Genomic DNA, 27,866 nt, shown 5'->3' on the forward strand with positions numbered 1-27,866 from the left:
ATCATGAAACTCTGCATATCCCCAGGTTGAAGCTGAGTAAAAGCACAGTCAACAAAGGAGCTCATCAAGGTAGAAAACAATAAGGAATTTGACCAAGCGATATCAGTTAAGGACGTGGTAAAATAAACATGGTAAAATAAGGATATCCGATACTACAATGCCCACTACACTAGCAAGCATCTAGTAGGAATTTTGACAAGTCTCGCACCTATTAAACCTTCAACTACTCGAACGTGCCCACACCTTCCGCTGGTAATCTAGTAAAATTGGTACAAAATCCCAGAGGCCGAAGTCGGGCCAATAGGTATTTACCATGTGGATCTGCGTGTTTTCGCAGCACTGAGAGGTATGAATGAGTTTGGTGAAGACAATGTTTCGAATGAGTACACGACTGCCATTTTCGCCAAAGTCAAGATAAAGAATGTCCACTTTTTTGAAATGGTAGATGGAAAACAAACAAACAAAACGAACAGAAATCGGAGATGAAAGAAGTGAAGGAACAGAGACACACCTGCCACTGCAGAAAACCGCTCAATCGCTTCACGCCACTCGTGCGAATGAAAATGTCAAGCGGCGGGCTGCCCCCTAGCGAAGTCATGAGGTTTTCCTCGATAGTTTGTTCTGTGATCAACCTGCGTGTGTTGGTTAGCATGAAACACGTGACAAGAGAAGTCACAAATTAAAACAATGGCCAAGGAAAGACCTGTGCTCACGAAGAATCAAAGTTATCTTTATCAAGGGCTTGCTGCACGACGGATTGTACCGCTAATGTTATCTCATGCCGCGAGGCGTATGGTGCGCAGACATTTAATATTGCTCTGTCGGAGTGTGTTCAGGATAGAAGGCGAAGGTAAAGGGGACATACCTATTATTCTGACACGTCATTCTCTCCGCTTTATCGATTGCGACTTGTACATGCATAGGTAGCAACTCGCGATGGCCAAGTACGTTGAGGCGTACACCATATTGACTTAAGAGAGCACTGAAGAATACATCAGGCGGGCAAGCACTTTAACTGCAATGCATTTAACATAAAATCTCACCCATTCTGTGCAATTTCTATGAGCCTCTCTTCTGCTAGTTTCATGAGCGCGCCGACCTCGTCGGGTGGTCTATTGAAGTTTTCGATCGCAAAGGCATAGACCGTGACACAGCGTATGTCAAGATGCATGCATATCTCTAATATCTGTGGCCCATGTTAAAGAATCCCTACGACTGAAGCAGGATCGAGGATGTACCCGCTTGAGTGTATGAACCCGTCTGAATGACCCTCGACTGCGCGACGGCCGGTGAGACGTGCAAAGCGGCGGTTACCGTCCATTTCGAAGGCCACATGACGTGGAATAGGACCTGCAGAAAGAACATGGAGGAGCAGAGTCACGAGTTGGGCCTTGATGAAGGCGAGCAAGGACACTGTCCAGCCCAGGATCCATGTCATTGCGAACGTGGCTGTAGAAGGTAATGATAAATGAGCACAGCCACATACACTCTCGTCAATTTCATTTCCTTTGGCGATTGGTTGACTTACGCGGCCATCAGGCTAGATCACCCGCGTGTTTACTGTTTCAGTTCTCTTTCGATTTTCTCCTCGTCATCGTCTTGCGCGATGACAAGCACACATGATATCGATAAATCAGCCACGCCAGACGAGCGACGTGGTTTACTCTTGAATGTTGACGACATAGACGTCGTCCAACCTGACCTCGAGGAGCAGCCCACTTCCCCTGCGACCTCACACAAACGCAAACGTTTTGCTGGATTCAGTGTTCTCCTCTCGCTTATTCTCGCTGCCACCCTATTTGAACTCTGGCCCCGTACTCGATACGACACGAGAGTCGGGAGGGACGCATTGTACTCGAATGGAACGCACGAGTTCAAGAAGACAGTACTTATGGTTTCGATCGATGGTCTTCGTGCGGATTATTTGGATCGTGGACTTACGCCACATTTGCTAGATATCAGTCGGGAAGGTCTGAGGGCAAAGTACATGAAACCTGTTTTCCCCGTGCGTATTCCCTTTCGATTCTTTACTCTAGTACTAAACATTTCCCTCTCTGCAGACTCTGACGTTCCCGTGAGTCATAATTTATTAGAGTAGCTCATACACCTGAATGTCGTTTGTTCCAGAAATCACTGGTCACTGATGTAAATATCACCCGTATGTTGCTCGATATTAACTCACACTGCATCTAGGACTGGCCTCTACGCCGAGTCGCACGGCATCATTGCTAACGTTCGTCCTTTATCACTTTCTTCAACTGTCTTGCATTCTCACATCGGCCATGTAGGATTTCTGGGACCCCGTTTTCCGAGACACATTCCATTACGCTCGTGTTGAATCCGCGCAGAACCCGAGCTGGTGGCTCGGCGAACCTGTTAGTACCCACCGATTTATTTTTGTATGCCCGCTTAATACGTTCCCTTTCACCTCTTGTAACTTTGTACGTCCGTCTCGTCATTTGACTGACACACATCGGTCTCCCTGCCCCCTGCATTTTCTGCCCTTCGTACAACTTAGATGTGGGAAACTGCTGAACGTGCAGGCATCGTCACCGCAAATCTCATGTGGTCAGTTTTCCCCTTTGCCTCATGTTTTACTTTGTATTCACTCGACCAGGCCTGGTCCTTGGTCTACATCCTCGGGTGTGAACTCGACATATTTCCTACCGTGGGAGGTAAGAGTGTCATCTTAAATTCGAAAAGGATGTAATGTGATTTGAACTGGAATGGCAGAATAACTACGCTCTCGAGAAGAAACTTTCCAATCTCTTAGAATGGATTGACCTCCCGCTGGAAGAACGGCCGCAGCTTATTCTTGGTGTGTTCTTGCATCTGTTCCTTTCTCTGCTTCTAGACGAATATATCTGTAAATTTCTTTTGCTCTAAGCGGGGCGGTGTTATTTCTTCTGTTTGTCATTTCGCCCTTTCCAATTTCATGATTCTCCCTTGCGGCATGCTGACGTCGTTGTTTCATAGGGTACGAACCGTCGCTAGACCAAGCTGGCCATGCAACAGGGCCAATGTCTAAGGCCGTTAATGTAAGCGTTGTGTCAAATTCATTGATTGATGCGCTTATTTTAACTCGCTACTTACCACAGATGAGTCTTGCAGCTGTCGATCTTTTCGCTCGGAACCTAACCCAAGCACTAGGCGAGCGTAACCTCACGCACATCGTTGATATCATCTTTGTTAGTGATCATGGGATGACGGACACCAGCCACCCAACTTGGGTATATGTTGACGAGATTGTTGGTCAGCCGTGGAAAGGTGTTACCAGGGTGGACGGTAAGTGATTTCATATATGGTCTGCTGCTTGCCGGAGTGTTTTAGACTGAGTGGCGGATTGCTTACCATGCGCTGTTCAGGTTGGCCATCTATGGGTTTACGCTTCGCTCCTGGCACGAACGTGACCGAAGCCCTTGAGCGTCTGTACGAGTACACGCTTACCTACCCGGATCAGTTTGATGTGTTTACGACTGAGAGCTTCTCTACCGACCCTGGCACCTCTTTGGTAGACCTCAATGCATTCAACTACGGTAAGATGTCTGCAGGTACAGTGGAGCCTATGCCAGAACGATATCATTTCTCCCGCAATTACCGCATCGCCCCTGTGTGGATTGTCCCGCGCGTGGGCTATGCGCTGACTGACCGCACGGACGGCGAAAATGGAATGTCAACTGGAGTGAGTTTACCTTACCATATCTCATATTGCTTGATTTCTGTGCTGTAGGTCATCGGGCTAACGCATTGGGCCTTCCTAGAACCACGGCTATGACAACGAGGACCCGTCGATGCATGCTATCTTCGTTGCCCACGGGCCTTTCTCGCAGGTCGCGAAGGCTGCTGTGGTTGCACGAGGAGAGTGCGATGGTACAGGAGAATACGTGATGCCAGGGTTCCAGAATGTCGAGATTTACAACCTTGTGATGCAATTGCTGGGCCTCGACGCTACAGATACAGCTATAACCAACGGAACCGTTGGATTCTGGGATACGTTTGTCTTGCCAGATGCTTAAACTTGATACATATTTGAAGTCGAGCTACTTTAGAGCTATCATTACTCATCACGTTACTGGATACTACATATGCATCATGTTTGCTACCTTCCCGTAGCTAGACCAATTAATGAGGAGATTTAATGCGATAGGATTGCAATCAGGTATAAGATGGACACCATAAAGAACTGGGGAAAAATCAACACAAGAAAAAGTACGGAGTTCATATATACACCACTCCCTACTCAAAGCTAGCACCAATCATTAATGTGCTTCCGCATCAAACACCATATGATTGCTTCCAATGCTCATATGTTGGCCAGTAGCACTGGGCACGTACGCAGCTTGCGGGACACCTGTCTCGTCCAGTCCTTCTGCAGCCTCGATGATCTCGTACAGACGTGATGCAACTTCGGGGGGAGGCACACGCCCACCGAGGATATCGCGTGCAGGTACAGGCGATCCATAAAAGTCGCGGTTAGCGTCCTTCCGCTCTATAAGAACGGTGCCTTCCAGCGAGAGGCCAGCAAAAAGACCTGTGGCACGCATCAGCACATCACGTTAGCAATTGCATTACAGTCAAATGAAATGAAAATGGAAGATATCTCACCTTTCGATTTCGAGTATGAGAACATGGGTGCAGGATGAGCCAAGGTGGCCTGGACGCTCCCGCCAGTGCCGATGGGGCCCGCTGCGGCACTGATGTTTCCGCCAATGGTGACGTTTCCGCCTATGCTGAATGCTTTGACTGCGTCCTCGCTGTTCAGCACTATCACAAAATCTGTGATGTCCGCGCCGATTTGGAGGCCCCACCCGAGTCCACCGGTTGCTATGCACGAGGGCGCAGACCATGATCCGTCCGGGAGCCGTGCGATGACCAAGCCAGAGCCGGCTTTCCCGCTGAACATGAATCCAGCCTTGAGTACCTGGAATACGGCGAGGCCTGAGCACATTGGTCAGTGAGAGGTGGAGATGAGATAAGATTGAATGAATGTCACCTCTTGCACGCTGGAGAACGGCTGTGGGTATTGAGTTGAGTGCAGACTCAGGATGATTGGGGTTAGCTGTGGGCAGCAAAGCATTCAGCAAATGATGTTGTCGATGGCATTGGAAGAAATATGCGCACCGAGGAAGCTCTCGAGGATCTTTGCTGCCTTCTCAGCTTCCCCTGGCAGCGTGAATCCTTGCACGAAGTCTCTAGAGCCACTCGCCACGCGCGAGGAGCCCTCTTTGACAAGAGCCGTGGCCTGAATACCTGCCTTCTGTGCACCCCTCTTGAATTTGTCTAGCATGGACATGATAGAAACCTCTGGAAGATATCAAGTGTCGTGAACTAGGTATGTTATTACTGACAGCCTGTGCCAGCTTGGCGGCCAAGGCAGTACTACGCCATTTTACGTAACAGGTGACACACACTTACGCACCCAAGCGCTGGTGGCCAGGCTCGTCACGTTGCATTGTAATTTACAACCAGTCAGGGAAATAAATTGGGTATAGGTATTATTGTGCTACCATCAACAAAAGGTGTCCAGAATAGCTCAAGAATATATTACCGCCACACGTCGTCGAGGGTTGTAATGCCAGACGTGGGCGTTGTGAACTCATTATTGGGATCAGATTCCCAAGTGATATCACTATTGTCGACGATAATGTACTTGTACTGGATTTGCGTGTTTGCCGGAAGAGTGACGGCCGCTAGGATTTGGTGTCAGTACATGTTGCACTTGAAAATAGATCAGACGCACTGCTCCAGATTGGGTAGTCAGCTGAGGACATGAGAATAGCATTGGTGGTGCTCCAGTCAGTCAGAGCACCGACGGATCCAGTCAAGTATATGTTTTCTATAGGCGATAGAATTGAATAAACTTGGTCACGTTGGTTGCATTAATTAACTCACGTCCCAGGACGGTAGTAGCGTTGACGTTGAAAACAACTGGAACAGTTGGAGCCTCGCTAGTAGAGCATGCAGGGGAAACTAGGAGACCCGCTGCACCCCAACTCGCAGATGTATTACCAGCCCTTGCATTGAACACAGTCAAAGCAGATGCATAGCTCCACGTGAGATCCAGAGCGCTAGTTGGTGTGCCGTCGCTCCTAGTGTACTGCTCAGCCAGTCCTCCATCTGAGGGCGTGTACTTCGCAGCCATAGCGACGAAACCGTCTGCAAAATTCTTGATTGCTGTTGTGAGGGTGCTATAGGTTGGAGTCAAGGAGCTATAGGTCCCTGGCGTAATGCTTGTGTCAAACTGCTGGAAGAAGGGGAAAGAGACATCTGTGACTATCAGCGAGCCTTCGTTACTCCACACAATGAGGGCGTCGTAGAGCTGCTCGGCAACTGCAAAGGATGCCAAGTACCACGGCTACGGACAGTTGAGAAATAAGATCAAGAGTGGGATAAAGACCTTACGTTACCACCCTGGTACACGTCCTCAGGGTACCGTCCAGTTGCAACAGCCTGGTCAGCGCGTATGCCAGTGTTGATGCCGTATATCTCACGGAAGGAGTCGACATAGACCTTGAGGTTGGACAAAGCAATATCGGAGCAAGGCTGGAAAGTAACACCATCGCAGCCAGCTTCAACGTCAAAGACATGAATGGATGTCAACACTGTGTTCGCATCTCTGCCAGAGCGGCCGCCTCCGGTGTTGGCAGTCATGAAGCCAGGTGAGGGGTTCCAATATGACTATTGAGATGCTCGCTTTGGGAAAATGACTAAATGAAAGACTCGTTGTACGCACCTGGAGGAAGCAGAGAATGTTGTTGGCCTGGGTATTGTATCCACTGGTAACTGAACTTTGGCCAATTGCAGTGGCAAGAGCGGAGCCCTGACGAAGCGCGCGGTGCTGAACAGCACTAGTAAAGAATGAAGAGGAATCAACCTCCTCCCACAGGTCGAAACTTAACCGTTGCATGAGTCTCAGGACAAAAGTGCTTGAATTACGGAAAGCTCACGTCGTCTCGTTCCAGTTGTTCATGACGTAGTCTAGGTCGAGCTCGATAATGGGCCAAAGGGAGTCGATGACGTATGTCTCGTTCGTGTCAGCAATAAGCCAATTTGCATAGGTGATCATGGCGATTGAACGCAACGCAGGTCCATCTGTTTTCCTGTTAACGATAGCGGGATACTACGCATTTATCATACACACCACGCTGGGGGCGACCCCACGCTCCAGTGAATGCAGTCTCATTGATGTTGAACTTAGGCTCGCCTAAGCCACCAGTGGAGACAGTTCCACTTGGGTTGGTGACCTGCTGTATGTTTGCTTCGGCGGTAATGAAGTCGTCGATGAGAGCACGCAAGGTGGTATCTTGCCCGGAGGTGTACTGATCGATGAGCATTTTGAAAACGAGTGAAGAGTCCCGAACCCATGTGTACAGGTAGTCTGGGTTGGTGGTGCTAGGACTGGCGATGACCACGCCGGGCTGCATGGGTCTCGGTTAGCAGTTCCAATAATTGGTATCTTCAGAACCCACATAAGCTCCAGACGACTTAGCACCACCGGGGCCGATGTTTGCAAGTACACCAGCCTTGGCAATGGGGGACTCGGTACTCATATATGAGTCCACCGTGCTTGACTGGGCTAACGCTGAAGTGCAAAGCCCGAGCGCAGAAATTAGCCTGAGGGAGCGCCACATGATGACCTGGGGAAAGATGGTCTGCAAAAAGTCGCAGACGCTGTCTTTATAATTCCAGTATGGAATATACGATGCCATATGCTCGCATGGGCAAGAACCGAAGAACGATGTCAGGCGATCGATCGTGGTTACGTTCGAGAAGGTCCGCAGCTAATAAGCAACAAATTTTAGCCTGAGTCGGCCACTCTCCACATGTTCGACATGATAATCATAGAGCGCTTCCAAATGGTTGTTTGAAACTTGAGTTTCTGCAGCTAACCAACGTGGCACAGCACAAACCGTGTGAAAACTCCATTTCTCTCCTAGGGCCAACGACTCGCCAGGAACCCAACTCGGAAACGCAAAGACAATCATCTCGACCAGTACTGTAATGGCCACATGATTTGGAGTTGTAGACTCAACTGAATAATCTCACATCCTCATTCTGCGACTTCAACTGGTGGGTTTCTCGACCTTCCACAGCTTTGAGCACTCGGCACACAGAGGTCATCGATGACTGGAACCCTGGCGTAGCTGTCAGTCTCATAGTAAGAAGGTTGAACGACTATCGTCATTCTTCTCCATTAATGATCTGTCTAGGGGAGACTGGGTCAGTCTCGGTACTTTCCACAAGAGCATTGCATGTTGCGAATCGCGACGAGGCGAGGACTGGACCCCTTCATATGTATAGTTAATATATCATTGTTAGACTCAGTCCATCTCCCCAAGCCAGAGGCCCTGTGTCACACAATTCCACAACTTGTAATTATGGCGATATTGGGAAGACCGGGCGAAATTTTAATCTCCCTTGGTCGGTTCTGTGCAGACCGTAGACGATGGTCGTTCGCATCTGTACTTTGGCAACAAGCTTTCTGCTATTGACTCTACCGGCTACTGGCAGCCCGAGACTAGGACACTGGGGTTTTCAAGAAATCGTTCGCACTGTGCCCCAGCTTAGATATGAAGAAACTCCATGCAACTACAGCCGTCTAATAGTGATCATTGCTCCTCAATCGTTGTCGGGCATAATCGGCTTCAGGAAAGGCACATCTTTGGTCTAAATCGATTTTGTTGGCACAATAACTTGAAGCACTACTACCAAAGAAACAGTGGGCTGACTCAAGAGATCTTACCGGTGACGCCATGCTCGTTGAGACACGCCCCCTCGGATCGTTCTACGTTCAACTTCATTTGGTTCAATAGACACTGTGGTCCTGAACGGGAAGTTCAGTCCAACGCCAGGCACACAACTGCTCGCGTTGACCAAATCTACTAGTATAACTTTGTCGTCCATCCCGAGTCTCATTCAGGGCTCTTCTGTAATGATAACCGCTAACGAATCACAAATGCATCTAATCCCGAGTTCAAATTCATCGCAGCTCGGCTTTGGACTAACCTTACACATCAACAGCCAGTGGACATTCCACAATGTCATTCTTCCAAAGGCAATTCTCATTTGGAGGCCAGACATTGTGTGTCGAACCCATCTCCCATATTGGGTGGGTATTGTATTCCGTACAGTTCCGCTTTGCACTCACTTTACACAACGACAGCTATTGAACACTCCCGAATGTCCACAACTGCATTGGTCCACAGGCCATTCCCATTATGAGTGTTCTGCTACAGTAAAACATGCAGGATTCGATGGCTATAAAACCCTTGTATATGGCGACGGCTGTAAGTCACTGATCACTCAGAATGAACCCTCTCATATTCACCAACGCTTTTGCATCGGTCCATATTGGTGTCAATGTTTTTGTGGCAAATCGACGGTGAAAGATCACGAATTCTGCTTTTGCTCCCCTGCCTGTGCTCGCGCGGATTCCTTCCGTGCTCTAGGTGGCCAAAGTGATTACCACTATCGCAACGTCATACGGAAGGCATATATATATGCCAACTTGGCTGCTCCAGAGCATGCGCTCTTGAGGCACAAGTCGGAGCACCAGCTGTGTAGTGTTTCGATCAGGCGTATTTCCATGTAGCAGCAGGCCCCCACATTCCCCCAACCCAACGAAGCCCCTCCCCACACCGGAAAAAGTCACGACTACCATTTTTATAGAAGGCAGATATGAATGCAGACACTTCTATTCATGGCCCCCGGCAACCCCTCGAGCCACGGAACGAATCCGTTGATGTACAACGGTCTCCGCCTCAGTGGACCCTCGAGCGCTCCTTGCCCTCTAAATCAGGGCTTAACAAGGGCATTCGTGGTTCTATCTTTGCGATCCTCCGCAAAAAGCGTCAGCAAACTGGCCCACCGAGAGCGAAAATTCGAAGGATCGGTAACTGGAGCCATATTACAAGAAATGGAGGAGAAAAACGAGGAAAAAACTGCTTGGGAGAGACTTCTGAATCACATGGAGGATAGCTCAAGGCCCCCTACCCTGGTTCACCATCAAGTCAGACAGACTAGTACTGACATACGGCGATCACGTGTCGTTCGTCGTTCGGCTTCGTTCGCAGGCTTGAACAGCCAAGTTGAAAGTCGGAACGGCGATAGGGGATCTGTGATGGAGGCCGTTTTCCAACTTCGTCAAGTGTGGAGCGAGACGATAGACATCACACCGGATTTTGATGAGAGGTCGGATGAGGAGTATTAGTGCCAGTGATGCCTTTTGCTTTTGAATACGCAGAGCTATGACTATGTACTATGTTGCGATTACTTATTGACTATTTATTGACTACTTATGCACAGCATTTATTCAGATTGCCTCGGGTCCTACACATAAAGCGTGTACTCCAACAGCATAATCCGCTCGTACGACGCACAATATCATTGTCTCACCACCGACTCTTTCTGTTAGGTACGATCATATCCTCTGACGTTCTTTTGCAAGACTCAGATCATCCCGAGTTTGAGCCCAACTCAGCGTACCTCACAGTAGACCCTGCGGGATAAGGTGAAATGATGCTCTAACTTCTATATATGTGGAGACTGACGCAATTCCCAACAGGTTCAACGTATGCGTTCACCACTCTTGGAAGTCCGCTAAGTTTGATAGGACTCCTATCACAATGCACCAACTTCACCAACCTTGCTGCTAAAGCAAAGCCCAGCATCGCCGAACGAACACCCAGCTCCCCGCAACATATTCAATACCAGTTATTAACTTCGAACTGAAACATGGATCCACCATGATTCGAGAGCCGTAGGAAAATTCGTGTTTCTCAAAGGTCATCTCGGATCCCATGATAGGTTCACACCAGTGCTACGACCAGAACAAATTCAGCTCCCAACTTCATCAACTCGCAGGAACTCACATTTAGTCTTCGAGGATGTGACTTTGTGTTTGGGTACGGCAGTTATATCCATCCCAGTGGTTTTCTAGAATGATTATCCTCCTGGAAAGCAGGGGGTGAACAGACAACGAAAATAGTGAAAGACGGAAGCTTCTTCGCTTGACCTGCTCCCCCCCAAGTACCAAAGGTGGAAATGACGATCGCTCATGAACTTTTCCAAGCATTGTTCGCATGGCCAGTCCTCTTTGTTCCAGGTGTCGGTTTGTAGTCAAACAACCCAAATCAGCTGCTTTTGAAAGTGCTCTACGTCTGTACCGTAGGTTTTCACTAGATTGACCTTGCTACTTGGTCCCCTAAAACCATCGGACCAACATCGTCAATTATAGACTGTTTGCGGTCAAGGGGAAGGAGATGATGTCCACTCCTACCGGCCAGGACAGAGTCTAAAGGCCCTGAGATGAAGTGTCGTACCAGACTTCGTACCGGTAGGAGTCCCGGTCGCTCAATCATGAAGGAGACTTCCTCCTTGTGCATCTCAAGTATTTCGCCGGGATCGTGGTATGCCACATAGGACACCAAACCGCTAACTACTTGCGCTCACAACGAGCCAGTAGAGCATGAATGGGGATGCTTGCGCTTACATTCTTCGAGCAGGAACTCATGAACAGCAGCAACAACAGAAACGTTTCATGGATTTCTCTCAGCTCAAGAATGGAACAACTACGAAAGAAGCCCTTTCGCAGTTTCGTGGCTTCTTGAACTTGACAGTCTTTTTCTTCCTCTATGTCAGAGTGGAAGGAGGAGACTGTCGACCGATGGATACCATAGACAGCTGAGTACAAGGGACAATCTCTGCATAACTGTCCGGAATCGTGTCGATCTCGCCAAGGAATGTTGGTTTGTGTTGGATCTTTGGTCTTCCATTCTAATTGAACAAATGAGACTGGAGGAGTGACGTGAATATCTCCAACTGAATTTCAGCCTTTCGAGCTCTTTGAATAGAACTGGAAAAGGCAACAAGGCTTGTGATACCTTCATTGGAGAACGATGGGTTTTTCTGAGTATCATCCTCGGCCAGAGGTTCACCGGCGGGTTTGGAAACAGGTTTTGCGTTAGAACAAGCTACAGAGTGGACGATAGAATGAGGATGCTCTTGAAAGATGCTATAGATCGAGTTTGAAGCCAGCATTGCTAATTGCAAGCCAACCGAAGTCTGGAATGGATGTCAGAACACAAGCTAAAAGACCAGTGTCACTTCGAAGGAGCTGCCCATCGGTTGAACCGAGCTCTCCATCTACACACTTTAGGGGCCACGAAGCGTTGTACACATGTAGACCCTGAGGCAGTTCGTCGTTCAAGGCACCAGGCGGTAAAACCTTTGAAGACCTACGCTGCACCACGACAGTGAGCTCGTTATGGTGTCCAATGAGAAGTGGCTCAAGTTAGTCGAACGACACTCTAATGCTCGGACTTTTCCGAACAACTAGGTGCCGCCAAACACGCTTGCTTCTGCAGGATGTCATTTCCATATACCTAGTTCCGCTAGCTCAAGAACCCAACTTATCGCTGTTGTCGTCTTTCCGCTCGTTCCCAGAAGGCTAGCATGATGGCCCGCATGTCCTTAGTCTTATTGCTGCTCCTCTTTGTAATTCAAGTCTATGCGCATCCATTGAGCTTCCTCCACAAATTATCCGCGACCTCCCAGGAGGGCGGTTGGTTGTGGGGTTGGGTTTGGGGCGCTGAAAGCTCCGTTTCTGTAGTAGATCGATCACCTCCTCTAACCTTCAATTCAAGGCCTGCGGCTTTTGGCCGGGAACTCAAGGACCCACTCTTGGGTTATGTCATTCCACTGTCTTCATTCACGACTTCATGCCCTGGCACCGATATATCATTGGTGGACCGATATTCGAATTCGGGGTGCCCGAAGCTATGTATAAGAGGTCCTCACCAACCGGATCCAAGCGAGTCTTGGATCGCCCTGGTGCAGAGAGGACGTTGCTCCTTTGTTGAGAAAGTGAATATGCTCGTCCAGAATTCTCAACCCAATTTTCTAATATTTTATTAGGTCAGGGAAGCCCAGAGACTGGGTGCCAAGGCCGTTGTCGTAGGAGGCGAAGATCCTGACATCAGTGGTCAAGCAGACATGCTCGTTAATATGTACAGTACAGGTACGCTCTCTTCTTCATGCAACCGTCGAACAATAGTTGAAGTGCTCCAGAGGATGCCTCTGACGTCGAAATTGCTTCTACCTACATCAAATGGTCAGATTACAAGGAATTATCTCTGTTAATAAACTCGTCTACGACCTCTCATGCTGGATTACAAACGCTTTCACTTTTGATCACGACTCAATACTCAGCTTGGGAATGGTATTCGTGAGTTTCAATGCCTCTCTCCCAGTTTGCTGCTCAAAGTCGGCCATTCAGCCCAATATTAACATTTATCGTCATCCTAATACTCCCCTCTTGCCTCACATTCGTCACACTGCTCATCCATCGCATCCGCATGGCTCGTGCAGCACAACGTGATCGTGCTCCAGAAAATATTGTCAAAAGTTTTCCATGGCGGGTTTGGAATGGTACCGCATGGGAGAAACATGAGGGAACCATGACACAGGGAGCCCATTCAACCGGGGTACATGACAATGATCTAGAGTCGGGTCCTTCAGATCATAGTACGCCGTCCCTCTCCACATCTCATGAAGCACTAAGCCATGCGCCGATACCATGGTGTGAGTCGCAGGCAGAATGTGCCATCTGTTTATCGGAATTTGTCAAAGGAGATCGCGTCCGGGAGTTGCCATGTCACCACATCTTCCATCTGGAGGAAGTTGATTCGTGGTTGATCAACCGGAAGAAATTGGTGGGCCATTGTGTCTCAATGTCATTTCATGGCGGTTCTTACTTGTTCGCAGTGTCCTGTTTGCAAAGCAGATGTCACCCAGCCCTGGCATCTTTCCCAAGCAAATGAGTCACGTGTTGCATCTGCTAATGAACAGAGTTCCGATTCTGATGCAATATCTTCGTCCGTTGTTACGCCTCCCGTTACGGAGCTGACACCCTTGCTTCGTGACCACAGTGGGAGCACCGGGTCATGACATGAATAATGATGGATTGTATTGAATTATTTTGTATGATATATGATAAGGCGGCCTCTCGGGTTATCTTCTAGTTCGCTCTGCGCATCGCGCATTGCGATGTACTGCGTTTTTCAGTTGTAGTACCATTTGCTCGTCAATAATACCGATGTGTTACTCTAGCTCTTACAAGTCTGTAACTGAAGACGATAATCAGTAACGTCGTTGTATAACGTAAGTAGTGGGGTCGATCCCAAAACTTGTTACCAAATTTAGTCCGCTTGTGGTTTGGCAATTGACTCCAGGTGGCCATCCGATGGCGGCCAATGTCATTTGCGCCCAGGGGACAAAAAGATAAGGTACGTATGGATGCACTTTGTTATATATTCCATCAAGCTGCATAATTGGCAAAACAGGAACGTATGCGGGCCAAGCTCCGCAGCTATAGCCTCAGTATGGGTTTTTCTCTTATTGTTGTTATTTTTGCACCTCAACGTGTTTGTTCAATTCCCTTGTGAGTCTTTTTACGCGAGTCAAGAGAGTTCATAATCATTTGAGAATGAGCACATGGCTAGAAACCTAACTACACCGCTGGTGAGTTTTGCGTCGATGACCCTCTTTATCTCTGCCAGACCGGGGCTAAGCCGGTTTCGGATTTAACCATTGTCCGGCGAAGCGCGATTCAAGGACTTGGGTTGTTCATAGCTGAACAGTTGCGTCTTATGAACCTCCTTGTCTCACTCGGCCACCATTTGTGTCTTTATGGGAGGGATTGTGGACTGTGGACCCTCTAGCAGACTCTTATTAACAGGCCAGACTTAAGCGACGTTACATCTTATTTCCTCAACAAACACACCGTTTCCGCTCTATCTTGCTATCTAAATGGCCAAGGCTTCCCGCATCTCCTCTAACTTCGGTGGGAGTATTTCAGACATTAGCTCTTGCATGAGTGCCAACAATGGCACAGGCAGTGACGCAGTGGAGCAGCCTCCTTACATACCAACTAAGGAGAAGAAAATTCAAGTAAAGTCGTCGACGGTTTGTCGCTACTATGCGACCAGAAGTTGTCGGCGTGGTTCAGCGTGCCGCTTTGTGCATTTGCAACCGGAGAGTGTGCCACAAGGTATGGTGTCTCTGGTGCTTGCTTCGTCTCCCACGGGCTTACGTCGCAGGAATCCCGCTATCAGAGTATGCTTGCCCTACCGAAAATATTGTGCACACGAGAACATGTCACTACTACGCCGCCGGTTATTGTCGACGTGGTTCAGCATGCTATTTTGTACATTCGCCAGCGGAGAGTGTACCACAGGGTATGGTGTCTCTAGTGTCTGCTTCATCTCCCACGGGCTTATATGCAATTAATCCTGCCGTCAGAGTATGCTTACCCTAACGGACACGAGGTGCACACGAAAACACCACATAAGGGATGTGACCAAAACACCGGCCATGGTCATGGCTACACAGCGTACGCTACACACACGGTAGTCCCGCACATGGCACCTTATGGCTTCGACGCGAGAGACGCTTTTGACAATTCCAGCAATATCTCTTTATCGGACTCCACCCCGTTTGATCAAAGTTTGAATGCCGCATTTCAAGTCATGACCATCGAAGAACCCGTCTCTTCAGAATATCTTCCTTCTGCGCTCTCACAATCGTCACCAGGCTTACAATATCCCAACAACACGGGCACACGCTGTAGTAATGTGGCATACCCAGGTTACAATCGTGGATATACTCCAACCGGTTCGAAACCTCGAACAGCCACCCGCAGGAAGGCAGAGCAGGGAAAGGAGAAACCAACCCTATATAGAAGTGGGTTTCCCCGATAGTTACTTCTTGCCATGGTTGGTTGCTCATCGCAACAAAACAGCTAAACCTTGTAAATTTTTCTCAACACGCAAGACCTGTCCTGGAGGCAATAAATGCAGGTTGTGCGTGCTCTCTCTATGTGATATATATTTTTCCGCTTAAGCCGTCACAGTATTCATGACGTGGAGAAAAGTAAACGAACAAAGAAAGCCGATAGTCAGGCCCGTGGGACAGCGCCACCTCACTTGCCTCCGAAACCGCGTTCCCTTCAGGAAGAATTGAAGACACACGATTATTATCCTATTACCTGGCGAGTGATCGGTGGTGGTGTAATGATGGGTGGGTATAGTATGTACCATAGTCAGTAGCAGTTATTGACCCGTGTCCCCACAGGACTACCTTGCAAGGCGTTCGCAGCGGGCTACTGCCCCGACGGCAAGAATTGCAGGCTGGCTCATGAGACTGAAGTCTGGACTTCTGGTAAGTTTCTTATCTAGTATCATTCGCACGAATTACTCACTGAAAAACGGGGCTTGGTCAGAGAATGGTGCAGTGCAACTTAAGACGCAAACATCGGCGACATCTGTGGCACCGTCATCCTCTGCAAAACCATCGCGAGATTCAAGTGCTGAATCGAAGCATAGGATAGTATGCACCGACTGCTCTGATTCGTCCCGTGTCATTCATAGCACCGACGGAGGCACATCTGGTAGCATAAATGATGCAGAGAAATATATGTCGGCTGCAAATTCAAATCACGCCGTACCCTCCCAACATCGACGTACCAGGTCGATGTCTATGCCGACTTCGCCGTCAGTTCTCAGAGCTCCTCAAGTGAGTGTTGTCTGCGTGTTTGGCAATTCTGACTAACACGCCTCGAAAGATTTCCGCAGAGTTGTGACTGCGAATCTTGAAAGGAAAACAATTGCCGTCGCCCGACTTGATGAATCTAAGGGATGGATGGAAGTGGCTGGCTGGGAGCTTGGCACCTAGATTTTGAGGGTTTATGAATCTTGTAGCATGTATGTATCATTGAGAATGAAATGGAGACTGGACCTTGCATTGCGAAGCCATAAATATGAGGGCTCGAAAGCTCCGCGCTCATTATCAAATCGTGTGTTAGTATGTATTTACGCACTGGGGATCCACTGAAGTGTCGCATTCGCAGACATTAGCCTCTCGAGGAAGCAGTTGCAGCATTCTAGTATTCGGACCGTGATATTTGCTATAAGTCTGCTATTATCCAATCGTTACCAGACACTAGTTGGACCAACCTTAGCTAAGTATACTACTTATATAGTGCGATTATAGTTTGTCTTGAATGTGGCAATCTTTGCTAGGTGGAACGTCTCACGACAAGTGGAGTTGCCCAGCTCTTCGCTCAGAAAACTCGGGCACATTGATTGTGGGCGTGAAAATATGAAACACTGGACAGTACTTGGACAGGAAGGTTAGAGTCAGGATTCCTGTACAGGGGGCTCGGACAACCCCGGATGACCATTTTAGTCACATGGTACCAATGGCTGCCCCCCACCATCATGTCGCGTTAACACTGCTATTAGTCCCTAATTGTGTTCCCCTCCCCAGGCGCTGCACCATGACCCCCTATCAGGTCCTTGCAGGCCCTGCGATAAGGTGCCTATATTCGGTCATCCACGGACCCAGGAGGTAGCAGTCCAGGGCAGACAAATTATTCTGAGACAGAAGGTAACTCGCGCCTCACTTCGGACCTCTCCGCGGCATTCTGCAGCATCGATATGTAATCTTTTCGGGTCTTGTACTCTTCTTGAAGCTTGAGCCACTGGCAGTTTAGATTTGATACCCCGTATATATATTACGTTCAGGCGACCTCCATCTGGACCGCGTGAACCTTTCCCACTATTCTACCATCTTGATGACAATGGGGGTCAGCAATGACTACGATTTCTCACTCCCGATGGCGTCATTGCTTCGCATTGGCACGTCCGAGGCCCATGAAGCTGCAGAGCACAGTCAAGGCGGCGTCCGGCTTGTAAAGGGTGAGCTGGACAAGGAAGAATACGTGTATTTCTTAATGATGCTGTGGCACATCTACGCGTAAGCTTCATTCAAGTCACCCTGTATATGGTGTGTTAACTCACACTCAGCGAACTCGAGCGGGGTCTAGAGACGCACGCGTCATACCCGACGTTACAACCAACGTATAATCCTACATTGCTCGCCCGCACTCCGAGTCTCTCCCAAGACATATCATATCTACTTGGGGTCCCTGAAGCAGAATGGCAGACGCACCCATCACATAGCTCATTGATGGCATCACCTCCCAAACCTTTTGTGGAATATACCACGTGCCTCCGAGAACTTTCTGAGTCTTCAGATCCCACATGTTTACTTGCACACGCTTACGTCCGCTATCTCGGTGATATGAGCGGTGGTCAATTCATACGACGACGTATAGCCAAGGCATACGACCTAGACGTAGATCGAGGAGATGGGATACGATTTTACGATTTCAAGAAATTGGACAGTAGTGAATCTGCGAACATGGGGGATCTCAAGAAAATCAAGGAATGGTATAGAGATGGAATGAACGCTGGTATTGGTGATGATACCACGCTGAAAGGTTTATGCATCGTGTTTGGGTTACTCTCCATGTTCTGAACGTTTGATTCGCCAGCGGCTGTATTGGAAGAGGCCAACAAGGCCTTCAAGCTGAATGCCAGTATCTTCGATTTACTATCAGGGGAGGGGCAGGTCCAGGAACCACAGCAGTCAGCTGTCTCAACGCCGAAACAGGCTAAGGCACTGTATGACCCAATACTAGTTTCCTTAGGCGGCCTCCTTTCAGTGGCAATGACTGTGGGCCTGGCTCATGTCGTGTACATGGGCGCTAGCAACGCCAGTGGCAATTGCGTGCTCAGGGGGGTGGAATATTGGTTACGAAGCATTCTGCCGCCCGCATAATGATTCTAAGACGTATTTTATTTCCGACAAGTTGGAATGGGCATTCCAAACTTCGAGTTGTAGCATACATACCGTCATGAGACAGACTTGCGTGTACTGTAATAACAGTTCCATGAAATAATGGATTTACGATTGGTAGCTGAGATTTGAACATGGCCAAAGTTACGGATACAAACAATGAACGGAAGTAGCCAGCTACTATTAGTGTCCTGCAGCTGAAGAAGTGGACTAAATCTATTAGACTACATATATTAGTTCGTCTGGCAAATATCATCGACTTCTTGCAAATGCGTCCTTTCCACCGTAGTCCTCCTCGAGTTTGACGGTCGACCCACGCATCGGTTGCATAACGAGACTCGCCGTACTCTGGGAGTCATGCAACTGCGCGTAGGGACCGCTCATAAAACCGCCCGCAGAAGCAGCCCCGCCCTTCTGCTGGGCAGCCTTCTTGGCAGCTTTCTTTGCCATCCGCTTGCGTCGACAGCAACAACGCCATATGCAATAGCTTATGAGCAGAATCAAGAACACCATGCCTCCGGCAAGGATATAAGGCCATCGACTTAGAACCAATTCTTCATATGCTTGCTTCTTCTCCGAGGCACTCTCGGGCGAGTGTTGTTGCTGTGATGCAGGAAGCAGGGCGTATTGAGGAGAGTTGATCGTGTTTTGCCCGTTCAGCCGGACCTGAATGAAGTCGTTGACAGCAGATTCGATGTTCGTGAGGGGGAGCAATTGGACGTAGGGATTATTAGAATTTGAGCCGCCGGTGATGAAATTTCCATAGTTAATCAGGGTGTATGTGTTCCGCACTGTAAGGGTGTCAAACCAGTATTGTTAGAGCAGGTCAACAACCCACAGAAAGCCATTCCCAAGATCATATCATACTCTCCAAGAAGACTAAATGCAGAGGTAACTGGTTGAAACTATTTGGAAGGTCCAGGTTTAGAACGACTTCGTGTTACGCAGAACTGTTACATACCGTTCCCAGGCAAGCGGGGTTTCCATTTGAGAAGGTCACTCCAAAATCGCTTGACGATACGTCGAGTGGGTGAATAGGATATGAAACGCCACCAAAATTGAAGGTAACATTAATAAGTTGCCCGCAAGGGACTAGCCAAGCCTCGCTTGAAGCCGACCATTCGGCGCCCTGTACACGGCCATAAATGGCGTCCGACACCGTTCGGGGCACTTGAGGCAGAGTGAAGCCAGAGTCTAAAACTCCCACTATTGTGCCATCAGGAGCTTTCGGGGCAATCGATGAATATTTTATCGGCTGTCCGTCAGGTCCAATAATGCCATTATTCTTGTCTGTTACAATCTGCCAATGCTGGTCGACATCAGTCACTTTGTAAACCTTCTCAATCGATAATTGCGGCATGCTGGTAACGTTCTCGAACCCCGAAACGACTTCACCGATGGTGAACTGGCCAGTGATATTACTGCCTGGGTCTCCTTTGCGACTGAGCATCATAGTTATGTAGTCATTGGAGGAGGAGGATGTCTGTTGGAAAATTCTGTTAATTGGGTTATTCCCCGAGTTGCCGTCGAGTTTCTTGTATATCGAAGAACCAGTATTTGGGCCAAGGCCGATGAGACCGTCGTACCCTTCCGAATGAATATTTGTGGAGAAAGATGATACATTCGTGACAAGGACTGTATTAGATGTCAGGAGACGAGCGGTAATCCAAGAAAGGACACGGACGGAATGCCTGATCGCTGACAGATTGCCCAGCAAACTCAAAAGGTGCGGTATAGATGTCGCCTGGCTATGGACGTAATGAATCATGACAACTATAAATTTGAGCGACTGACCAGCAGCTGTTCCAACGGCGTATGAAAGTTTCAGAGAGCTGCCTGTGTCTGTTGCTCCAGATACTTGGCCTGCCACCCATAGATCAGAGCTGTAAATGGGCAAATAATCAAATACCCGCAACTGATATGAAATTTCTCGATGATTACCTTCCCGTATCCAACATCACGGATATATTTTGACCGCCGAGCGTGATATTTGTGTAGTAGAAAACATTTTGCGTGTTCCCAACAGGTACTATGCCATTGGAAGACGACTGACGAGGGAAATGGGTGGTCGGATTGCTAGCAGGTGTTTGAATGTGGACATCAAAAGGGATTCGGAGAGCAAAGACAGAAAGCGTTGAACACAACGAAGAGACAAAGGAAAGTGTGATAAAGGAGTGCATCATAACGCTACTAAAGCGTTGAACAATATGTTAAGGAACAGCCTGCACGCGCACAGAGGATGGATGGAAACGAGAACGTGTGTAAGACTTGGCAACTTGTGACGAGTTCTAAAATCTTATGAGATCAATTGCACAGCAATTTTTAGCTCTCATGTCAACGACTTCCGAGTGTCTTCTCTTCTCACCGACTCCATCCATAACGTTCTACCACCCGATATCAGCATGCTCTGGAAATACCTTAAATGCCCTGGTCATCCACCGGATTGTAAATTCATTACGTGAGTGACTAGTATGAGCGACCTCCCTGTGCTGAGCGACAATGCATCATACCAACTAGTACGTATGTCGATATCAAGGAAATCATCCAGATACTAGCGCCTAATCTCCCCTGAGATGAATGAAGATGGTCGTTTCTTCTTAGCGGGGACCCAGTCTGGCTGTAATTCATAACAAACAAAGAACTGCAGGAAGAGCATGCACGACAACCAATGACATGATGCGGTCGGAAATGGTGAGTCCTAAGTATTACGGGTAACACGTGGATTCTGAGCGCCTGTCCGATCATTTCATCATGTTCAGGCAGTGCTGTCAACGTAAAACATGCAGGTAACCCTCATATAACCGCGACGACTCAGTATCCCAGTCTATTTCCTCTTTTCTCTTAAGTACTTCCCAGTGCTATGAGGTTGTCTCCGCTCCTTTTTCCCTTTGGCTTTTTGGTCACCTTGAACATCGTAAATGGGTTTCACCTCGAACTGCGCGGCAAGACTGGAATTTCTAGGTCCAAGCTTCGGAGAAAGACAAACATCAGTGGCCTCCAAAGCACCTTAGAAGATGACCAGAATATCCAGTATATGACAAACATCACCTTGAATGGACAATCGTTCGGTGTTCTCATCGATACCGGCAGGAAAGTTAACCAATCTCAAGTGATGATTTTACAACTCGAGATCCTGACATTACTGTTGCCTTTAGCTCTGATCTCTTTGTAACCTCTCAGGTTCCTGGTGCAGTTGACCAGCACTACCTGACTGAAATTGGCTATGCCTCTGGAGGTGCGGCTGGTGAGTTGTTTGTTTCTTCCGTGCAATATTAATAAGAAGCCATCCCTCATTTCCGTTGCCTCAAGGGGAAGTCTTCTCAGCCACGATGGAATTCGCCGGGTATCAGATTGATGCCCAATACTTCGGTGCGTATAGCTTCCTCTCCGCTATCATATCTGCTAATCAGTACAAAGTATTTGCAAACTCGACGGGTGGATTTACACAATCCATCGATGGTCTTATTGGTCTTGGGCCATACACAAGCTCTGTGATTAGATTCATCGGTGGGACAGCGGCTGCAGACCCTCCTCTCGACCGAATCTTCCGCTCTAACGACACCATATCGAACTTTGTCGCTATTCTTCTCGACCGCTCTGATGACCCCGACGAACCTTATCCAGGCGACCTCGCCATCGGAGAAGTGTTGACGGAGTATGAGGATATTCAAACCCAGCATCAACACCCAGTTACGTCGGTCATGGTCCCCGGCAATCAGCATTGGATGACATTACTTGACGAGAATGGAATCATCGGTCCAGATGGCAAACCTATTACCATCAAGACCCAAGTGACAAATACATCCTATCCTAAGAACGCAACTGTTGTCTTTGATACAGGTTTCACATTCCCACAAGTTCCTTCGTAAGTTCTTTGTGGAAAACTCTCATCTACTCTGATATGTCATGACAGGTACGTTGCTGAGGCGCTTTACGGTAACGTTCCCGGTGCTGCCTTAACGAGCGTCGCGGGCATAGGAGAAATCTGGGCACTACCCTGTGATCAAGAACTCAACGCCACCTTTTTGTTCGCCGGAATCAAATTCCCCGTCCACCCGCTTGATCTCAACTTTGATATAGGCAACAACCAGTGCGTTGGAGCTGTGAGTCTGTGACCACTTGACTTTTACCAACTCTATAATTCCCTTAACAAGTTCCAACCATTCTCATACGATGATACGGCGGATGGCGTGGTGATGTACGATATGGTTCTCGGCATGGCCTTTTGTGAGTCTGGGTACCTACTACTTTAGGACATTCAGGTCTTAAAACTTAACAGTGCGCAATGCATACCTCCTGATCGATTTTGGCTCCTTGGTCGATGGGGCATCTTCTGGCACCAATGCCCCGTACATACAATTGCTGCCAATCACTAATGCTAGTGATGCCTCTACGGATTTTTCCCGAGTACGCTTGAACAACGGCTCAAATGTCGATGAACTCACTTCGCTGGACTCACATTCTTCCACGACGACGACCACCACCACCACCACTACGACTGCGAAATCAAACTCCAAGCTACCGCTATGGGCGATTGGTGTTATTTTCGGCGTTGTTATTTCGGTTTTCCTTTTGGGCATTTGCGTATGCTATTGCTGCCGTCGCTGCCGCTCGCAGCGCGTTTCTTCTACGCAAGCCGCATGGGTTCCTTATGCACCCCAGAGCTACCGTCCACTCTATGACCCCTCGCCACTTGGAGCGTATGATATGCATTTGGCGCCTAATGCGAACCCAGCTTACGCTCCTGAATATAAAAGTGCTTGGGATGCACACTACTGATTGTACCTCACTCGAGCGGGCGGGCTTGGAGTCTTGTCGTACTACCCAATTTTCTTGTGACACCATTTTGGTTCCTGCCCTAGGACTACTTACCGCTGCGCGGCATACTTATATATCACGACTGACAATTAGCTGACAAGTCACCTACTTTTATGAATTGATATCCATCTGTTGAATGCCTCTCATAATGGCGGGCATAACTCACATTGAGAGAGTGACTAGAATGACTCGAAGTACGAGTGATCATAGTCTCCCGTAGGCAGACCAATAGAAGGAAGACAGTTGTTCCTTCTATCAAGAGTCAAGCCTAGTAAGGTTCGCCTGTTAATAGTCCACATTTGTCATTTGTCTTCCTGGCCCGGTGAGGTGCAATACCTTTCGATTGCTCCGAAAGTGGATCTCGCCGTGACACTACCGCACCAAAAACTGTCTTCGTGACGCGCATTTACGTCGCTGTTGATGAGAACGTAGACATACATGGCGCCAACAATCCATTATTATTGTCCATGCCAGTCTGGGGAGTCAGTTCAGACGCCTCCGCCTCCGCATATGGCGTCCTCTTCTGCTAGTTTCCACCCTTTGCATAGCTTGTTCTTCTGCGAGGAATGTGACGCTGTTCGGTGCAATCGCTGCGTTTCCATCGAAGTCAGTGGCTACTATTGTCCAAACTGCCTTTTCGAAGTCCCAAGTGCAAGCGTTCGCGCGGAAAAGAACAGGTAAGCTACTTTTATCCTCCCGTTATGACTGTTACTTATGAGTAATAGATGTGCTCGAAATTGCTTTTCATGTCCTATATGCCGGTCAACCTTGCAAGTAGTCGCGTCTGACCCTCCTGATGGCGGCGATGGTCGGCCTTCCGTGTCTCTCAGTAACGTTGGAGAGCCTCCCTTCTTTCTTTATTGTAACCACTGCAGATGGGATTCTGCCGAAGTCGGGATAACGTTTGAAAAACCAACTGGACTCGCCGGTGCGCTGCTCCCCCTGCACATCAGTTTACATCTAATCATCTATCTGATAGCACAACTGCAGAAATTTGAAGACTCTGCGCCTGAATCCCTGGAGTTTGAGCGACTGAAAGAGCATTTTGAACCTTTCCTCCGTACATCATCTCTTTCTTCTTTGTCTCATGTTCCGAGTACTTCTTCTCATCATCTTCCCACTTCATCTGCTACAGCCGCTGCTTCCGCTGCGCTTGCGCGTGATGTTCCTGGCGTTGGAAAGTACAACCCTCCCGCTCGCAGTCGTGTGGGCCGCGATAGAACGGCAAATAAGGACGAAATGCCAGAGTACAAAAGTAGAATGGAGATTAGTGTCCTTGGTCAGCTGGGGTCTGAAGGAGATGGTTCGGATGTCGAGGCACTTCGGCGCATGGAAACTGCGGAGGAAATTGCGTCACTTGAGCAAAGGTGGGGAAATAGCTGGACCACCTCGTCCAGAACAAGGTGTGTATATTTTGGGCATGTGTAGGAGAAGATACTAAACTTAGAGTGCACTGATCAGTGATCTTCGTCCTCTCCGGATTCCACTTCATTCCAAAGTCTCGAAGCGTTGTCCGACTTGCAGACACATCCTTATCAAACCAGAACAGAAAGCGCAGTCTGTGCGATACAAGATCAAGCTTGTGGCGGCCAATTATTTGCCAGCAATGACTGTGGCCCTCCCACACACTCAAGGGGCTGATACCACTAGACGTCCGCAGGCTAAGGCACCCAGTACCTCGGATGACCGTAATGTCGGTGCTATAATGGCTGGAAAGTCGTACCCCTTCCACCTCGCTCTGACAAATCCCCTCTACGATCCTATTCAAGTCCGACTTTCGGTGCAGCGTATGCATGTCACTGCAGTAACTGATGGTACTGCACCGGAGAAGGCTCGCAGGACACCCTTCGCTGTATCCTTACCAACCTCTTCATTCCCTGTCGCTGCATTCGCTGAAGCGTGGGAATATGATGACGACGATGACATGTTCGGGCTCGAAGACGATGAACTTGGTTTGGAGATGGGTCGAACCCGAGACAAAGATGGCAAAGGAAAAGGCAAGACTGTAGGAGTTTTAGAAAAGAGGGCCAATGTTACGGTTGTGGGGGGCGAGGTTGTCATAGGGAAAGAAGCTCGGGGCCATGTAAAGGTGCGTGCTTCTTGTGAACCCTTTGCTCGTACTCAGTTCCGGTTTACAGTTTAATATGCTTGTCTCTTATACCTATCGATCCGATGATCCACTTCCTTCGGAGGATGGTGCTGGGACGCCTTCCCGTACAGTTGCGAAGACCCCGGAAGTGAAGACATTCACTTTCTATACTGTCGTTGATCTTGGTCCTATTCTGCCTAGGGAAGAGAAAGTGGATCCAGATATATGATGGCAGCATGCGCCTTTATTGCTGTATTGCTGTGCATAGCTTACGCCATTTTTGCTTGTACGTATACATCGCATGGATTAATATTGCTTTTGCAATGTACTCAAATTTCGATACCCACGAAGAAAGCCTGGTTCTTTGAATGCCGGTGACACAGCTTAATACACGCTCACTGCGCAATTTTCGGGGGAGCGACAGAGTGACTCATGTATGTGAGTATATGGTGTCCGACATACACGTGAGAATTGATGATCAGTTAGCAGATCTAGCAGATCGGGATCCGAGTCATTCTGCATCAAAGGACACAGTCTACTTAGCTAGACAACCATCTTTAAAGACAGCGGTGCCGGACTGTGCAGTATGTGAATGACTCTTCCGAGTCCTGTATCAGGATGACTCGATCGTACGTATACTTGCGTTGCTATAAACACCATCGACTGAGGGGTGAAAAAGGATCATCGCCCCACACCTCGATTTCAAAATGGAGTCTATTCCGCCTTCATATACTCCTTCCCCACCATCACCGTCGTACTCTCCATCCCCGCCATCGCCGTCATATTCGACACAGCTTCTCCCAGGGGAACAAACAGTTGAGGAGACTCGACGCCAGGCTCTGCAAACTCAGAATACTGGAGTCTTTCGTAGGATAACAGACAACATCACACTTGTTTTAAGAGATCAGAGACCGGGGAGCATAAAGCCCGTTTACGGCAGAAATGGACTCGTTCGAGGTCACATATCTCTGCGAAGTTCAGAAGGTCTCACTGAGGTCACCTTGAAGGTAGGGGTTATATTTTTTCTTCAAAGTAGCTTTGTCTTATTTTCACCAATAGCTTGAGGGTCACCTTCGTGTTGAGACATCAGGGACAACCATCACCACGTCGGTTGTATCCGACTCGTATCCTTTGTGGAGTTCTTCGTCCACCGAGCCTTGTCCCAAGACCCTACCGTTTACAATATTCTTTCCTTCTGCTTTCATGGATGGATGTCAATCGCGACCTTTGCCCCCCTCATTTGAGGATAAACTTGCGACAGCTGGCACGTGTTCCTACACGCTTAGCGTCATAGTCTCAAGACCCCGAAGATTTTTATCTTCTTTCCGCTCTAGTGATTCGTGAGTATGAGTGGCAATGTTTAAAACTCACATTTCCTGATTCGACAATTTACAGCCTCGTGGTACCCGTATGCTATCATCCATGTTCTCGCCCGCACACACCCATGCTTCCGAGCGACGCACCGTTCATGGCCACGGTGAAAAGCTCTCCCGAAGAATGGCATCAAGTGCTCTCTTCTATGAATGCAACAAAGAGTTCCGGGCTCACGCCGGTACAATGTCTTGTAAGCCTTTCAAATTACGGTTTGTTCATAGTCCTGACTGCCGTGGTAGCTCTTTATTCCTTCAGTACAGGTGTATCCATTATCTGAGACCATACCGTTCCACCTCCAATTGCGTGCACCATCGAGTTCATTAGCCCAATTTATTGAAAAATCTGTACCTGATCGCGGCCTTCCTGTACCCCTCTCGGGGGAAATCTCCATCCGCGTCTACTTGCTTCGCCAAGTAGTTCGTAAAGTATTCGAAGAACAAAGATCGTCCAGTCGAATATTAGGAGAAGGCAAATTGACATACTCCGCCCCCCTGCCTGAAAATCATCATTCATACCGCAACGTTCCCCTTGGCGAGGGCATTGACTGCCTGGACTGGGATGGCGAACTGCGATGTACCGAAGATGTCACAGTCGCAAGCTTCACAACAAGCGTGCTCTCCGTTAGAGTAAGACTTGAACCGTGATTCCTATGATCTCCCTGTTGACGATATGTTTAGGATTTTATTGTGCTCTCCCTTGAACCTTTGCAACCTATAAACTGCCCGCTTCTTGCGTCAAAACACTATCATCCGATTCGTCTGGTGACAGACCCATGGTCGGAACATGCAGTGACTTGGTAGCATGGCTGGGACCGATTACTTACAGGATTGACCCACTACCCACGGTTCTGTTCCGCACGCTCTACTCTATGATTTGTTATATTGGT

The 27,866-nt window shown here is 48.4% G+C and overlaps 13 protein-coding genes across 13 annotated transcripts; 9 read left to right on the plus strand and 4 right to left on the minus strand.

Annotated features, from left to right (window-relative positions):
* Window positions 1–219: 219 nt before the first annotated feature.
* BJ212DRAFT_1446369 (Decaprenyl diphosphate synthase-like protein) lies at window positions 220–1,438 on the minus strand (the record flags this gene model as incomplete). The annotated part of the gene is made up of 6 exons (XM_041338235.1): window positions 220–339; window positions 512–632; window positions 714–818; window positions 866–982; window positions 1,044–1,186; window positions 1,214–1,438. 6 exons carry the CDS (start codon window positions 1,436–1,438, stop codon window positions 220–222), a joined length of 831 nt encoding a protein of 276 aa, XP_041194350.1.
* A 27-nt stretch (window positions 1,439–1,465) lies between these two features.
* On the plus strand, window positions 1,466–4,146 carry BJ212DRAFT_1345765 (alkaline-phosphatase-like protein; the record flags this gene model as incomplete). Its single annotated transcript, XM_041335317.1, has 10 exons — window positions 1,466–2,005; window positions 2,061–2,074; window positions 2,128–2,145; window positions 2,194–2,233; window positions 2,289–2,375; window positions 2,519–2,568; window positions 2,618–2,675; window positions 2,734–2,818; window positions 2,977–3,285; window positions 3,366–4,146. 10 exons carry the CDS (start codon window positions 1,469–1,471, stop codon window positions 3,728–3,730), a joined length of 1,563 nt encoding a protein of 520 aa, XP_041194351.1. The 3' UTR covers window positions 3,731–4,146.
* A 22-nt stretch (window positions 4,147–4,168) lies between these two features.
* Window positions 4,169–5,293, minus strand: BJ212DRAFT_1428934 (uncharacterized protein; the record flags this gene model as incomplete). Its single annotated transcript, XM_041337671.1, has 4 exons — window positions 4,169–4,531; window positions 4,606–4,938; window positions 4,994–5,059; window positions 5,122–5,293. The coding sequence occupies 4 exons, from the start codon at window positions 5,291–5,293 to the stop codon at window positions 4,260–4,262; spliced, it is 843 nt and encodes a 280-aa protein (XP_041194352.1). The 3' UTR covers window positions 4,169–4,259.
* Window positions 5,294–5,367: 74 nt separating this feature from the next.
* Window positions 5,368–7,901, minus strand: BJ212DRAFT_1345779 (glycoside hydrolase family 15 protein). The gene is made up of 8 exons (XM_041335318.1): window positions 7,470–7,901; window positions 7,142–7,418; window positions 6,948–7,092; window positions 6,734–6,893; window positions 6,403–6,678; window positions 5,893–6,355; window positions 5,741–5,836; window positions 5,368–5,690 (listed from the first exon to the last, which is right to left on the minus strand). The coding sequence occupies exons 1-8, from the start codon at window positions 7,707–7,709 to the stop codon at window positions 5,545–5,547; spliced, it is 1,803 nt and encodes a 600-aa protein (XP_041194353.1). The 5' UTR covers window positions 7,710–7,901; the 3' UTR covers window positions 5,368–5,544.
* An 811-nt stretch (window positions 7,902–8,712) lies between these two features.
* Window positions 8,713–9,926, plus strand: BJ212DRAFT_93702 (uncharacterized protein). The gene is made up of 2 exons (XM_041344391.1): window positions 8,713–9,109; window positions 9,164–9,926. Exons 1-2 carry the CDS (start codon window positions 8,933–8,935, stop codon window positions 9,590–9,592), a joined length of 606 nt encoding a protein of 201 aa, XP_041194354.1. The 5' UTR covers window positions 8,713–8,932; the 3' UTR covers window positions 9,593–9,926.
* Window positions 9,701–10,210, plus strand: BJ212DRAFT_1479491 (uncharacterized protein; the record flags this gene model as incomplete). The annotated part of the gene is made up of 1 exon (XM_041339891.1): window positions 9,701–10,210. The coding sequence occupies one exon, from the start codon at window positions 9,701–9,703 to the stop codon at window positions 10,208–10,210; it is 510 nt and encodes a 169-aa protein (XP_041194355.1).
* A 2,093-nt stretch (window positions 10,211–12,303) lies between these two features.
* Window positions 12,304–14,271, plus strand: BJ212DRAFT_1345793 (uncharacterized protein). Its single transcript, XM_041335319.1, has 5 exons — window positions 12,304–12,864; window positions 12,916–13,018; window positions 13,069–13,225; window positions 13,277–13,712; window positions 13,765–14,271. Exons 1-5 carry the CDS (start codon window positions 12,454–12,456, stop codon window positions 13,945–13,947), a joined length of 1,290 nt encoding a protein of 429 aa, XP_041194356.1. The 5' UTR covers window positions 12,304–12,453; the 3' UTR covers window positions 13,948–14,271.
* A 71-nt stretch (window positions 14,272–14,342) lies between these two features.
* BJ212DRAFT_1345806 (uncharacterized protein) lies at window positions 14,343–16,778 on the plus strand. Its single transcript, XM_041335320.1, has 9 exons — window positions 14,343–14,440; window positions 14,491–14,842; window positions 14,894–15,049; window positions 15,114–15,236; window positions 15,301–15,741; window positions 15,800–15,860; window positions 15,911–16,077; window positions 16,132–16,218; window positions 16,280–16,778. The coding sequence occupies exons 2-9, from the start codon at window positions 14,809–14,811 to the stop codon at window positions 16,606–16,608; spliced, it is 1,398 nt and encodes a 465-aa protein (XP_041194357.1). The 5' UTR covers window positions 14,343–14,440; window positions 14,491–14,808; the 3' UTR covers window positions 16,609–16,778.
* A 497-nt stretch (window positions 16,779–17,275) lies between these two features.
* BJ212DRAFT_1345816 (uncharacterized protein) lies at window positions 17,276–18,793 on the plus strand. Its single transcript, XM_041335321.1, has 3 exons — window positions 17,276–17,814; window positions 17,865–18,340; window positions 18,395–18,793. Exons 1-3 carry the CDS (start codon window positions 17,633–17,635, stop codon window positions 18,679–18,681), a joined length of 945 nt encoding a protein of 314 aa, XP_041194358.1. The 5' UTR covers window positions 17,276–17,632; the 3' UTR covers window positions 18,682–18,793.
* BJ212DRAFT_1345819 (aspartic peptidase A1) lies at window positions 18,794–21,003 on the minus strand. Its single transcript, XM_041335322.1, has 6 exons — window positions 20,641–21,003; window positions 20,494–20,582; window positions 20,384–20,443; window positions 19,661–20,334; window positions 19,538–19,604; window positions 18,794–19,490 (listed from the first exon to the last, which is right to left on the minus strand). Exons 1-6 carry the CDS (start codon window positions 20,880–20,882, stop codon window positions 18,952–18,954), a joined length of 1,671 nt encoding a protein of 556 aa, XP_041194359.1. The 5' UTR covers window positions 20,883–21,003; the 3' UTR covers window positions 18,794–18,951.
* A 131-nt stretch (window positions 21,004–21,134) lies between these two features.
* On the plus strand, window positions 21,135–23,770 carry BJ212DRAFT_1345841 (aspartic peptidase domain-containing protein). The gene is made up of 8 exons (XM_041335323.1): window positions 21,135–21,390; window positions 21,459–21,789; window positions 21,855–21,943; window positions 22,009–22,068; window positions 22,117–22,564; window positions 22,613–22,802; window positions 22,854–22,926; window positions 22,979–23,770. The coding sequence occupies exons 2-8, from the start codon at window positions 21,560–21,562 to the stop codon at window positions 23,476–23,478; spliced, it is 1,590 nt and encodes a 529-aa protein (XP_041194360.1). The 5' UTR covers window positions 21,135–21,390; window positions 21,459–21,559; the 3' UTR covers window positions 23,479–23,770.
* Window positions 23,771–23,955: 185 nt separating this feature from the next.
* Window positions 23,956–26,006, plus strand: BJ212DRAFT_1496951 (dynactin p62 family-domain-containing protein; the record flags this gene model as incomplete). Its single annotated transcript, XM_041341541.1, has 5 exons — window positions 23,956–24,194; window positions 24,237–24,445; window positions 24,497–24,920; window positions 24,979–25,606; window positions 25,656–26,006. The coding sequence occupies 5 exons, from the start codon at window positions 23,956–23,958 to the stop codon at window positions 25,833–25,835; spliced, it is 1,680 nt and encodes a 559-aa protein (XP_041194361.1). The 3' UTR covers window positions 25,836–26,006.
* A 307-nt stretch (window positions 26,007–26,313) lies between these two features.
* BJ212DRAFT_1269010 (uncharacterized protein) lies at window positions 26,314–27,780 on the plus strand (the record flags this gene model as incomplete). Its single annotated transcript, XM_041330777.1, has 5 exons — window positions 26,314–26,613; window positions 26,666–26,946; window positions 27,002–27,170; window positions 27,220–27,606; window positions 27,658–27,780. The coding sequence occupies 5 exons, from the start codon at window positions 26,314–26,316 to the stop codon at window positions 27,778–27,780; spliced, it is 1,260 nt and encodes a 419-aa protein (XP_041194362.1).
* Between the last annotated feature and the right edge of the window lie 86 nt (window positions 27,781–27,866).

The sequence above is a fragment of the Suillus subaureus genome (assembly GCF_016647635.1).
Source record: "Suillus subaureus strain MN1 chromosome Unknown BJ212scaffold_11, whole genome shotgun sequence".
Taxonomy (NCBI): Eukaryota; Fungi; Basidiomycota; class Agaricomycetes; order Boletales; family Suillaceae; genus Suillus; species Suillus subaureus.